This window comes from Equus quagga, chromosome 18 (assembly GCF_021613505.1).
Source record: "Equus quagga isolate Etosha38 chromosome 18, UCLA_HA_Equagga_1.0, whole genome shotgun sequence".
NCBI classification, from domain to species: Eukaryota; Metazoa; Chordata; class Mammalia; order Perissodactyla; family Equidae; genus Equus; species Equus quagga.
This window is the reverse complement of record NC_060284.1, coordinates 34,344,506-34,357,589: the sequence shown is the minus strand read 5'-3', so window position 1 is coordinate 34,357,589 and position 13,084 is coordinate 34,344,506. Positions and strand designations below refer to the sequence as shown.

The window sequence follows — 13,084 nt, the reverse complement described above, 5'->3', positions numbered from 1 at the left end:
CACTCTACACACTTTGTCATTTAATCCTTGAAGAACCACATTATTAGGTTTATGGTCATTATACCCAGTTTGCAGGGAAGTTCCTCCTCAAAGTCAGGAAAGTCACTTGATGTGTTTATTATCACCCAGTGACTAAGAACCAGGGCTGTGACCCCCGGCTTTCGCCTGTTCTGTGAGGTGTCAGTGAGACTGCATACTCCAGGAGGGCCCGAGCTCTGTTTTGCTTCTCACTTTATACCTGTGTGTAGCATAATGCCTGGCACATAGTGGGTGATTTATAATAAATATTTGGTAGATAAATTTGCCTCTCATAGAACAATAACAGTAACAAGGCTAGGTCAATTTCTTGTAACTTGGGTGAGTGTATTCCAGGAATCCCACCTTGGACCTCTAAATGTATTTTTCACAGAGAAACCTTGTTACATGTGGCTGGAAGATTTATGACTCTGGATTCTTGGAGTTACATGGGTCTTTATACACTCATCTGTGAATTCGACTGCCACTGGGTCGCATGGATTCTATGGGGGAAATGCTGGTTTTTTTTAGGAATATTAGCCCTGAGCTAACATCTACTGCCAATCCTCCTCTTTTTGCTGAGGAAGACTGGCCCTGAGCTAACATCCGTGGCCATCTTCCTCTACTTTATATGTGGGACGCCTGCCCACAGCATGGCTTGCCAAGCGGTGCCGTGTTCGCACCCAGGATCCGAACCAGCGAACCCCGGGCCACCAGAGCGGAACGTGTGAACTTAACCGCTGTGCCACCAGGCTGGCCCTGGAAATACCTTTATAGACAGTTTTCAAATGACTTGGGGAATAGAGCCCATTGGTAGGTAAGTTGGAGGTCATGGCCATATAAGGAGCATGATGAACCTCCCTTTGGAAATTCAAAGTCACCATTAGGAGTATTGGTTATAGTTTTTAGGACCTCAATCTATAAAAATCAAGAAAAGTTGGGCTTCTCTAGGGATGTAGGGATGGAGGACACTGAATGCCCAGCTTCTGTTTCCTTCCTATCTGCCTCCCCTTTTACTTGTTGCAGCAGCTTCTGAAAACTGATCTGGGAAGCCTTAGGATGATAATCCCTTCGCCAGACCAGTTTCTTCATTTTTCAAATGAAGAACTTTAGGCTTAGGAAAGTTAGATGATTTCCTGAAGTCACAAAGCTATTTCAATCACACAGTTAATTTGTGGCAGAGGACTAGATGTGATTTCCAGCATCTGTTGCTTTCCAGCTCTATTAAAAATTCTTTCAAGCAGTGTTTAACTTGAATAATTATGTCTTTACATAGCAACTTCAGTGTTATGTTTTACTGTATATTATGTCTTTGAAAATAAATGTCCTTTGTATACTGCCTAGATAAGAACTAATGCTAGCCTATCGCTTCACAGTTTGAATAACTTTTTACATGTTATTTGATCCTTACAGCCCTCTAGGTAGGAAGGACAGTATGTTATCACTATTGCCATTTTAGAGAGAGAGACTTAGAAAGAGTAATGTCACACGACTAACATGTTGCAGAGCCGGAATTCAAAAGTAGATTTTCTCAGCATAAAGTTTGGAATTGGACTCACAGAAGTGAACTTTGCAGCCAGCCTGGAAGCAAGCTGGAAGCAAGCAAGCTTCTTGGTTGTATGATGGTCAAATGGGATGGGTGGGCCAACTGGGGGGAAAGGAGGAGGTTTGGGAAAAGGCCGCCCTCATAACTGAACTCTATAGTGAGGGAACAAATAGTGGGTAAAGTAAGGGAGTAGGTTTTGAGAAATGGCTGGAGTGAGTATAGCATGTGTATTTACTGAGATGGTGTGGTGGAAAGGAGCACTTCCTCAGAGCACTTTGAATTTCTTTTTCATTAGTAACTAGCTTTGTGACCTTAGGCAAGTCAGTTGATCTTCTGAGCTTTGGTGGTCTCATCTGTAAAGTGAGAAGAATAATTAACCTTGTGAACCCTGCTCTGACTACTCAGAAGTCTTTTGGCTTCCTTCTGGGTTCTTTGTATTTCAGTATTTTTAGCAGCTACATAGCTGAATCATGAACTGGTTGTATATGTTCCTGTACTGACTGCAGAAATACTAGAAGCTTCCTATTGAAGGCATCAGAAAGACACCAGCTGCTGTGGACCAAAGAGAAAGTTTTATGACCTTTTTTGTGACAAATTTGATCCCCAACCCATCTCAAGTCTGGTTCTCGCTTTTTATTTTGGTGGTTATCTATGAAATAGTAGTGAACTGTTCCGTCATTAATTAATGTTTTTATTTTTTCTAGTTGTATAAGTTTGGAGAGACAGTTTCTATTGTTTTTTGGACAGACACTTGGAGACCAGAAAGCTTCTTTGACAAAGTGAAGAAGAACAGACAAAATGGCATGCACACCTTATGCTTACTAGGTAAGGGCTCTGGAGTTTCCTTACAGTCACAATATGGAGTTGTCATATTAGTCTCATTTTATATTTTGTGTTAAGGTGAAACCATTCTGTGGATAACTAACTAGAGGTAAGAAAGGACGGTCTACCCCCTTCCTCATACTCTCAGGAGACATGCATTTTCTGCTCCAAATACCACATGGCTCTTCCTGCATACATGCCTTAGTTCATGCTGCTCCCCTCTTATGCCCTAATAGATCCTCTCCAGCATCCCATATGTTGCACTTTTATCCATCAAGACCCTGTTCTTGCCATTTGACTGCAATTCAACAGACTTGTATTGAGCATTTATTCTTACCAAGCATCATTGTGTATCTCCTAGAGATATTCTTTGAATCCTGCAATATTGATGCCATCAGAATTACAGATCTGAAATAGATCTTATTGAAGCATGTTTTACAGTTGAAGTTCACAGAGTTATTGGATCAAATTCCCACTGTCACCCAGTGGCACTGGTGGCAGAATTGGTAGAATGCAGATAGCCTGTTATTCCCAGCTCTTGTCACTGTATCTTGCTGCCCAGATCCTCTTTACTACCTAATGTGGGAAGAGGCTGGGAGCGCCATCACTGTATACTAAGAGATGATATCGATAGAGCTTCGGAAGGACATGCAGTGCATTTTCCAGGAGAGGCACTGGAATTGTACCGATTCACTTTCGCTATCAGTTCCTATTCTAACAATCTATGTTATAAGAATACTGGTATCAATGCTTTATCCTGTGACTGATGAACAGAGATAAGTGGCATTTTCAATAACTGAAATAATACTTATACTTGGAATCAGAAGACAAAATCTGAGTGCTACTACTTACTAGCTAGAGAATATTGTGACCATTCTTTACCTTTGTCTTCATTTTTATCTAATAGGAATAATCCCTCCTTGCCTCATGAAGTTGTTTAGAGTAGTACTTCTCAAACTATATGTAGTAAAGGACCAGGTTTTGTTATTTTTTGTATATATATTTATTTTTTAATTTCTTATCTTTTGTGTCAATGTCAAATTACTATAAATGTTTGTAAACACTTATTCTCCTGTAGTTACTTCATCATTTACTGGTAACAAAATGCTCACATACTCGCATCAGTCCTCAGATCACACATTGAATTGCACTGTTTTAGTGATTACCGTGTGTGAAGCCATCCAGTAAAATGTCTGCCACATAGCAGAGGATCAGGGCAGAGAATGAATCCATGATTTTGGCCTCTATAGTAAGGACAGCTATTCAGAACATGAGAAAAGATTCCTATGTGCCAAAAACGTTAGTTTTTTTGTGTAATATAGCCAATTCTGTTGTTTAATTAGATATATCCATCATCTTATCCCAAACTTAGATCCAGTTAAGGCCAGTAGTATGTAAAGGTCAAAGTAAAATGATGAGGGAAGGATGGCTGTTAAAAGGACTTTTGTTAAAGAAATAAGTAAAAGTATATGCAACTGAGGGATAAAAAATAGGGATTCATTGGAACTCGGATACTAGAGTGAGTGAGTGGGGTGGGGGTAGGGATGGGGTGGAAGAGTTGTCTTACAACAGAACTGAGAGATTTTAAGACAGAACAGGGAGAAAACTTAAGAGGCAGGCTACCCGATAACTTCTCCTTATATTCATTAAAAATGGGAGGATGGGGGAAAAGTAGCATTTATCTTTTAGGAAGCTTTGGAAAGGCAATTAGAAAATAAGTTTACAGGTATTTATTGAGTATTTACTGTATGCCCAATGTTGAGTTAGGTTGTTTTGAAATACTAAGGAAGTATTAGATATGGGTGTTGCCCTCAGGATTTTGAAATCCAGTTGGAACTAACATGCTGTGGACATGAAATTGTAAAGCACAATTAAGTTCTATTGTATGAAAAGGCAGGAAGGACAAACCAGAACTTTGGCTCTTGAACTCTCTAAGAGCTGCCTCTTTTCTTGGCTTTCCTGGGAAAAGAGAAACAAGGTTAAACAATATATCTTCCTTGCTCCATTAACAAAAGCAGGAACAAGGTGTGAAGTATAAGATACCACGATTCCAAATCCTCAAACCATAGATCTCATCATTTAATCATCTGGAATTCTCATCATTTAAATTAGTATGTATTTATTGAATGCCTGCTATGGTCCAACCCGTGTAGGGATTAGTGAGAATATACCATGGTAAGAAACCACAGAGAATTTTAAATTTACTTGGAAAGACAAGACTGATATATATGATGTAATTAGAGATTAATAAAATGTAGTATTAATTGTATATTTCAGAGAACAAAGGGCATTTGAGGGAAAGTCAACAAAGCCTTTATGAAGGAATTGGGACTTACTCTACTTAATTAATACTAAAGTAGATAGTTTAAGATAAGCTGGTTGGTTGGGTAGTAGTAGAGCCATGTGGAAAATTTGTTCAGTAGACATTTATTGAATATCTACTGGGTACTTTGCATTATGGTGCTGGTACTAAGATGAATAGGATATGTTTACATTCTAGCAAGTAGAAGTAGAGAGGAATAATTACAGCCTGTGTGAAGACAAGGGAAAAGTATTAAGACTGGTCTGGCTTGAGATTAATTCACTAATGCAGCCTTATGTTTGATTGAAAAGCATCTGCCTGTGAAAAATTCTCCCAACCCTCTTCATTTTACAGATTCTGTAGAGCATATCATTAAAAAAGTTAGAAAATTAGAAATAGTACATTTAAAACCTTACTAATATAAACATTTCAGAAGCTTAAGGTGAATGAATTAATAAATTCATTGAATTTTTTAAAATCTTACAAATATCATATAAAGGAAATCTAAGTTGACTTATACTATTAGTTGTATTGCAGGCCACATTTTCAAAAACAGTTACGCATTTTTTCCTGTATGTGGCTTCCAAGTGGAAATAATAATCAATATTTTGAATCTGAAAAATACGTTCACCATGGGTTCCAAGAACATTTAGAAACACATATAAGGGATTAATCTTTGTTATATTTTCCAAGCAAACTCTTTGGTATCCTTTATAGAAAAACTTTCACGATCCCTTAGGAAAGCTGTAGAAGTCTATCAAAAAGACCCCTTAGTTACACTGTATTTATTTTTGCAAAAACAAACTTTGGCTGAACTGTTTGTTTTCAGTATGTAGAACAGGAAGCAGCTGTTGCTCGTGCTGTTGTGTACTGAGTGCCTGTGAGGATGGAGAGCAGTTCTACTTTTTACCTTTTACCAGAGTGTTCAGCTGAGGATCAGTGATTAAAAAGTGTAAAGAATCAAATATTTGTGACGCTTGGATCATCAGGCTTCATGAGAACAGAGATTATGTGCATTTTGACCCCTGTAGTAGCCCTGTACCTCGCAGTCAGTGCTAGGGGAAGCCGTTAAAAGCATTGAATGTTTGGTATTAAAGTGTCTATTCATAGTTATTAGAGTATGTCTTACCATTCCAAAGAAAGCAAAAGTCTCTTTTCAAAATGTGGGTAGAATTTTCTTCTGTTTATGATACATGCATTAAAACTTACATTCTAGTGCCTGGACTATAGGTAGGAATAGGAACGTAAGACTTTTCAGTTGGGTCTGTGCGGTTACCACCTAGCAGAAGTGAACGCAAAGATTTTGATTAGCTGTTAGGTAATATACATACCAATATTTATCTGACTCTTTCCTGTGTCTTCTTTTCCAAGAAGAAATTAGATCCTTTCATGATGGTCTCAGGGCCAGCCTCATGTTTGTTTTCTGACTAATGACCTTTAGCAACCACAAGCTTCCATTCTTCTCTGTATTTCCATAAGAAGAGTGGCTAGAAACAAGAGCGAGGAAAGACTGTCACAAACTCTCAAATGAGCATTTTGGAGACTTGAGAAGAATGTTTCCCCAAAGTTTAGGTGATTCAACTGAAGTTTACACAAAGACTTTGGGATAAAGTAGTTAATTAGACTAAAAGAGAACTATTTTTTGCTTCCTCCAGACATCAAAGTAAAGGAGCAGTCTTTGGAAAATCTAATCAAGTAAGTTCTTATTCTCAATGCTTACGTCTATTTTAATTCCATGAACAATAAATTCTGCTTAAATGACATGAGTTCTAAAGATTGTTGAACATCAGCTTTTGTTAACAGTTAAAAAAAATACTTTTAATCTTAGGAAATGCTAAGCAGTGTGATAGAGTAGAAAGAGCAATAGATTTCATAGATTCAACGCTGAGAACAGTGTTTGGCCCCCCAGTCGGCACTCAGTGAATATGTGTGGGGCGGATCAATGAGTCGGGAGTCAGGAACGGGGGTTTGGGTCCTGAGTGCGCCTCTGGTATGTGCTCTAGGGCAAGTCACTTCCACTGTTGAGTCTTATTTTCCTCATCTGTATAATGAGTCTAATAGTCCTTCTTTGCTTATCGAGGCAGTGTCCAATACAGTAGCAGCTACCCACATCCGACTAATGAGCACTTGAAATATGGCTGCTATAACTGAGGAACTGAATTTCGTATTTAATTTTAATTTCCTTAAAACTAATACTAAACTTAGTTATTGGAAAACTTTTAAGTGTAGTTAGAACAACTTCAATATGTAAATCCACTTTTACAATCATGAATTTTATGAAATCTAAATACAGATCAAGTATTTCCAGTGAAAATTGAACATTTGAATTAAGATGTGCTATAAGTATAAAATACATAGCAAATTTTAAAAACAGTACAAAACAATCTCTTTAATAATTTCATAGCAGTGAATGTTGAAATATAATATTTTGGATATATTTGCTTAAATATATTATTAAAATTAATTTTGTCTCTTTTACTTTTATTAATTTGGCTACTAGAAAATTTAAAATCATGTTTTTGGCTTGTATTTTACTTCTACTGGACAGTGCTGACTTAGAGAATTATTTTGAAAGTCAGGAAAATAATCTATATGAACTGATTTATACCTGCAAAAGTGAGATTTTTATTATGATCACTGGGCAAACATGGTAGGCTTTTGAGGCATACAGAAGTAAACATGTCTTACCCTCTAAGATTTTCAGATATTTATTGCTTTAATTTACTTTTCTTAGAGGAGGAAGTGAAAAGAGGAATATGTGGTTTAAACATGGTAATAAAAAGAACACTATAGAACCTCATGAAGCTAGGATATAGAACAAATCGCTACTTATTTGAATTATTTTTGCTTAAGGTATCACTTTGAATAAAAGTGACTTTGATTTAGACATTTAGCTTTAAGTTATTGCACTTCTATTTCTGCCAACACTTCAGTGAGATCAGAGGGTAGTTGAAGTAGAACAATGAAAAAAGCTTAAGAAACCTAAGATCAGCAATCACTGTATCCATGCTTTAGGGCATACTTACAGTGGGTAACGTGAAAGCTTCAGACAGAATGTAGACTGTCATGCTTGAGTTTACCTGGGGAGTAATTGCATTAAAACGTATTATGTAATTTCATGGCTAAGAACAATGGCATCTAGTTTTATACTTACAGGGGAAGGAAGATCTATGAACCTCCTCGGTATATGAGTGTAAACCAAGCAGCCCAGCAACTTCTGGAGATTGTTCAGAATCAGAGAATACGAGGAGAAGAACCAGGTACTCAAGACCCTAAAGGACTCTCATATTCCCCTCCTGCTGCATTGATCTGTGTATATGATACAGCATCTGACACACACACGTATGCCACCACCACTGAAGCCAGAGTCAGTGTTTTTGAATTGTACTTTTTTTGTCATTTTTTTCCAAGCTTAACTTAAATCTCATAGCCTGAAAGTTGTAATGAAAGAAAAACCATGGAGTTCTTTCTAGTAAAATTAATAAAATTATAGAAAGTGAAGATTTTTCACAAATTAACTATAAATCAGATTTGATATAAATGTGTTAATGTATAAATATTTTAGTAAGATACAGAACTTCCATTTTAGCCCACATTTATGGTGAGATTTGTCCAATAAAAATATATTGATTCTGCTTTTTCTCATTCTCCACACTGAGACCAGAGATAATTTTCTTCAGGATAAAGACAAGAGAATTTATCCTTATATACTTAATATCTAGACACAGTGCATACTATGTAATAAAATGTTTATTGTCAGCAAATCTTTTTTGAAAGTTCCTTAATGAACCAATCATTATATTGTCATAAGTTGCTGACTGCCTTTGAGCACTTATCTCTTGATAGAAATTTTACATAAAGAGATTCTTGGGCCAGCCTGGTGGCGTAGTAGTTAAGTTTGCATGGTCTGCTTTGGTGGCCTGGGGTTTGTGGGTTCAGATCCCAGGTGCAGACCTATACCCCTCGTCAGGCCATGCTGTGGTGGCATCCCATATACAAAAAATAGAGGAAGACTGGCACAGATGTTAGCCCAGTGACAATCTTCCTCAGGCAAAAGGAGGAGGATTGCAACAGATGTTAACTCAGGACCAGTCTTCCTCAGGAAAAAAAAGAGAGAGAGAGAGACTCTTGAGTGACCACAGCTTATTTTATTCTCAATAGGCCTTGTTAAAGTCATGAAACAAATAATCTCTAAGGGTGTTCTATATCTGTAACTTTGAACAGAGTTCATTGCATGCCGGCTTCTCCTCGTATAAATCATTTACCCCATTTTGATTATTGTTCAGTCAGGACAACTTTCCCAACTAAACAATAAAACCGTGATAGGGTCACCAGAATGAGTAATACTAAAGTTCACTAATGTTGGTTATTTTGAACTTAAAAGCATAAGTAATGTCAAATATGCATTTTTTGTTAAGGGCTCTGTAGTTTACTAAATACTTTCATATCTATTATCATAGCCCTTCGAACCATGAGTGAAGAGAGAGAGTATTCCATTTTAAAAAATGAAAAAACTGGTTTGTCACATAGCTAATTAGGTAGCCAAGCAGAAACTCAAATCTGTGTATTTATCTCACAACCCCATGGTTTTTCCAGTATATCATGGTCAATGTGAACATATCTCAAGCAGTTTATTAAGAATATAAGCATATAATAAACTTTGTTTCTTCAGAATCTATTTAAAGACAAATGCTATGCAATCGTAAAGAGTATGGATTGGATACAGGTAATTGTTTATCAAATCCTCAAAACTTAAACTAAGGTAAGCCTTTGGAATTCTGAAAGGGTAAATTTGGGAAGTACTACTTTATATGTCAGATCATACAAATAGTTTAGAAAAGCCTTAGATAAATCAACAGATAATTGATCCATAATGAGTGACTAAGCAGATTTAAGATATTTGGGGCTTCTTTGAATGTACTAATGTTGGCTTGAATGTTGGGCAGGATAATGTATTTGCTGAATTGAACGGCAGTATCTTTTTTTCTTTTTTTTAAATAGCAGTTACCGAGGAGACACTCTGTGTTGGCTTAGCCAGGGTTGGAGCTGAGGACCAAAAAATCGCAGCAGGCACTTTGCAGCAAATGTGTACTGTGGACTTGGGAGGACCATTACATTCCTTGATTATCACAGGAGGCAGCATGCATCCACTGGAGATGGAGATGCTAAGTCTGTTTTCCATACCAGAAAATAGCTCAGATTCCCAAAGCACTGATGGACTCTGAACATAGACATTTTCAACTGTTGGATGTTAATTTCAGTCGTATGTGCACGTACACATATTTGTATAACAAATTGAACAGATCTTTTGGTTTACCTAATAAGTATAAAACAAATGACTAAGAAGAAAGATGTTGACTCAACAATGCTTGGTTTCCTGTGGCAATGAGTTCTTTCCCTATGATATCATCAGTTGTTGCTGATATTTTAGCAGTTTTTCAGGATGGTACTCACTTGGAGCTGACCAAGCTGGAAAACTTGTACATAGACATTCATAAACAGAGTCATTTAAGAGCCATTTTTACTTATGAAACCAGTCTATACAAGGTGGAACTTTCTTCTTTCTTAAAAAGCCTGCTGTCCTGACTGCAGCTGTGAGTTGCCCTGACAGCGGTTAATATTAGTGCGTCTAAGCAGAGGTGGAAGAATGAGTCCTGCTTACTGAAAGCTCAGCTGAGTACATGCCACAAAATGACATCCTTCTGAATTGCCTTGTCTTGTTTAGCTGACATCCTAATTATGTGGTTCATATTCTGCTGTATTTTGGAGGTTATATAATTGTTGAATTATAAATACTCAGCCAGCCATGTACAGTTGCTGTTTGGTTTTAAATAGCAGCTTTCACATCCAAGCTGACAAATGGAAAACTTGCTGACTACAAAATAAAATTTTAGTCAACATTCGTCATATCACTTAACTCAGTTAATATGCCACTCTGTATATGCAAGTAGTCACATTCTTCTCATTGGTTGTAAATAACACTCCATTTATTATATTTCATGACCATAAAGGTGTTTTTTGTTTCTTTTTTTAAGATTGACACCTGAGCTAACAACTGTTGCCAATCTTTCTTTTTCTGCTTTCTCTCCTCATATCTCTGCAGTACATAGTTGCCAATTTTTCAGTTGCAGTCCTTCTAGCTGTGGCATGTGGGACGCCGCCTTAACATGGCCCGATGAGCGGTGCCACGTCCAAACCAGTGAAACCCTGGGCCACCGAAGCAAAGCGTGCAAACTTAACCACTCGGCCATGGGGCCAGCCTCATGACCATGAAGTTTTATCCTTTTTTTAAGTTCATAACAGAAATAGCTCTGCTCTGTTCTAGTTTAGTTGGTCTAACTCATTATTTCCATGGCCTAATCAATTTATCTGACCTCTTTGCTTAGTATATTTGTTGGAAGTTAAGCAAATACTTCCCTACTTCCTGGGAGTATCAGTTGGCAAGAGATTGTTCTGACTTATTTCATTTGAGATAAAAGATATTTTAATATATATGAAACGTTCCATTTTCAAGCTATTGGACACAAAAGAGGAGAGAGGCAAAGACATTTAAGTACCAGTTCTGTATTATTTTCCTCTTAACGGTTAAACCAAACATTTAAGAATTATGAAATGAACAACTTCTGGTTTCGTAATGGTGGAATAGCGTGTAATGTACAAACCCCCCCAATTATAAACTGCACAAAACATAATAAATATCTGTCTAAAGGCACTGGGAGGTGACCAAAAGCAGGCTGAGGACTATTCTTATATGGCTTTTCCCTTCAGGGCATTCCCAGTCAGTCTGGTGAGGGATAGCTAGAACCTAAGAGAAAGTTGCAGTCTTACTGGCTTGAGGTATTAGAGGAATTGGGGGCTGCTAGAGGAGCTGTAAAATGAAGGAGGAAATCCTGGAAATGAAGGTGGCAGTGAGGGAGGAGCCTTCCAATCTGCATATAATCTCTTAAATCTTTGGCTAACTCCTGAACTGTGCATGTGCACAGAAGACTCCAGTGTTCCTGGCGGAAAGCCAGAGCTGAGGCAGGACAGCTGAGCAGAGATTGTCGCTCTGTATTACAAGAGAAGAAAGAGATTTGAGTTTGAATTCTGACAAGTTAGAAGGCTTGAAAAGCACCTTGGGCTTTCCATCAAATCCCTAGAAAGGCCATGGATTAGTAGTAAAGACTGCCCAGGACTAAGGATTTTTGATAAAACTAAGGACAAAATCTTTAATGTAAAATCAAGATGATTAGCCAGTAATTTAACTGCCTTCTAGAACAAAGCTTATTAACACTTTCAGGGCATGATAACAAAATAGGTCTCTTTAACATGTCAACAATGACTAGAATATAATAAAATATTATGAGGCATGCAAAGAAACAGGTAAATATGACTTATGGTGAAAAAACACCCAGCACCACACAATAGAAAGAGATGCTAACATAACCCAGAAATTGGAATTAACAGACAAGGATTTTGAAGCAGCTATTAGAATTATGTTCAAGGATGAAAAGGAAAGGTGGTTGGAACAAATGAATGTAGATGGGTATTCTCAGCAGAGAAATGGAAACAAACCAAAAAATCAAAATGGTTGGACTTAACAGCAGAGCACAGATGACAGATGAATAGAAATTTTCCTGTCTGAGGAATAAAGAAAAAAAGACCAAAGGGAAGAAAATAAGCACAGAGCCCCAATGCCATGTGGGACAATAATTAGCATATATGGAATTGGATCCCCAGAAGAAAAAGAAAATAGGGCAGAAACAAAATATGAGTAGGGGCCAGCTCCATGGCCAAGTGGTTAGGTTCACGTGCTCTGCTTTGGTCGCCCAGGGTTTTGCCAGTTCAGATCCCCGGCGCCAACATGGCACCACTCCTCAGGCCATGCTGAGGTTGTATCCCACATAGCACAACCAGAGGTACTCACAGCTAAGAGATACAACTATGTACTGGGGGCTTTGGGGAGAAGAAGAAGGAAAAAAAAGAAGATTGGCAACAGATGTTAGCTCAGGTGCCAATCTTTAAAAAAAAAAAATTTTCCCAAATTTGGTGAAACTATCAACACACAGATCCAATAAGTTTGGTGAACCACAAGCATAATAAATACATAGAAAACCACACCTCACATATCATAGTTAAAACTGATGAAAACCAAAGATGTTAGAAAACCTTAAAAAGCCCCCAAGAGCGGTGATGGAGAAGCCAGAACATAGAGGGGAGCTATAAATATTGAGTGCTTCTCATCGTAAACAATGTAGGTCAGAAGACAATGGAAAGACATCTTTAAACTGAAATGAAAAAGCAAAACAAAATCTGATCAATCCAGAATTGTATATCCAGTAAAAATATCCTTCAATAATGAAGGCAAAGTAAAGCAATCTTCATAAAAACAGATTTGTCACCAGCAGACCTGCACTACA

At 37.5% G+C, this 13,084-nt stretch overlaps 1 protein-coding gene across 4 annotated transcripts in view; it reads left to right on the top strand.

The window, feature by feature from the left end:
* DPH5 (diphthamide biosynthesis 5) overlaps positions 1 to 12,487 on the top strand; it is a 35,895-nt gene extending 23,408 nt beyond the window's left edge. For 2 of the 4 annotated variants that reach the window (XM_046645756.1, XM_046645757.1), the window contains exons 5-8: positions 2,266 to 2,386; positions 6,341 to 6,380; positions 7,842 to 7,945; positions 9,687 to 12,487. In XM_046645756.1, the coding sequence (XP_046501712.1) occupies positions 2,266 to 2,386; positions 6,341 to 6,380; positions 7,842 to 7,945; positions 9,687 to 9,910 (489 nt within the window). In that variant the 3' untranslated portion in view covers positions 9,911 to 12,487. Of the gene's footprint in view, positions 1 to 2,265; positions 2,387 to 6,340; positions 6,381 to 7,841; positions 8,053 to 9,686 lie in introns of all 4 variants that reach the window. The other 2 variants (XM_046645755.1, XM_046645758.1) reach the window with 2 other exon arrangements.
* Positions 12,488 to 13,084: the final 597 nt, after the last annotated feature.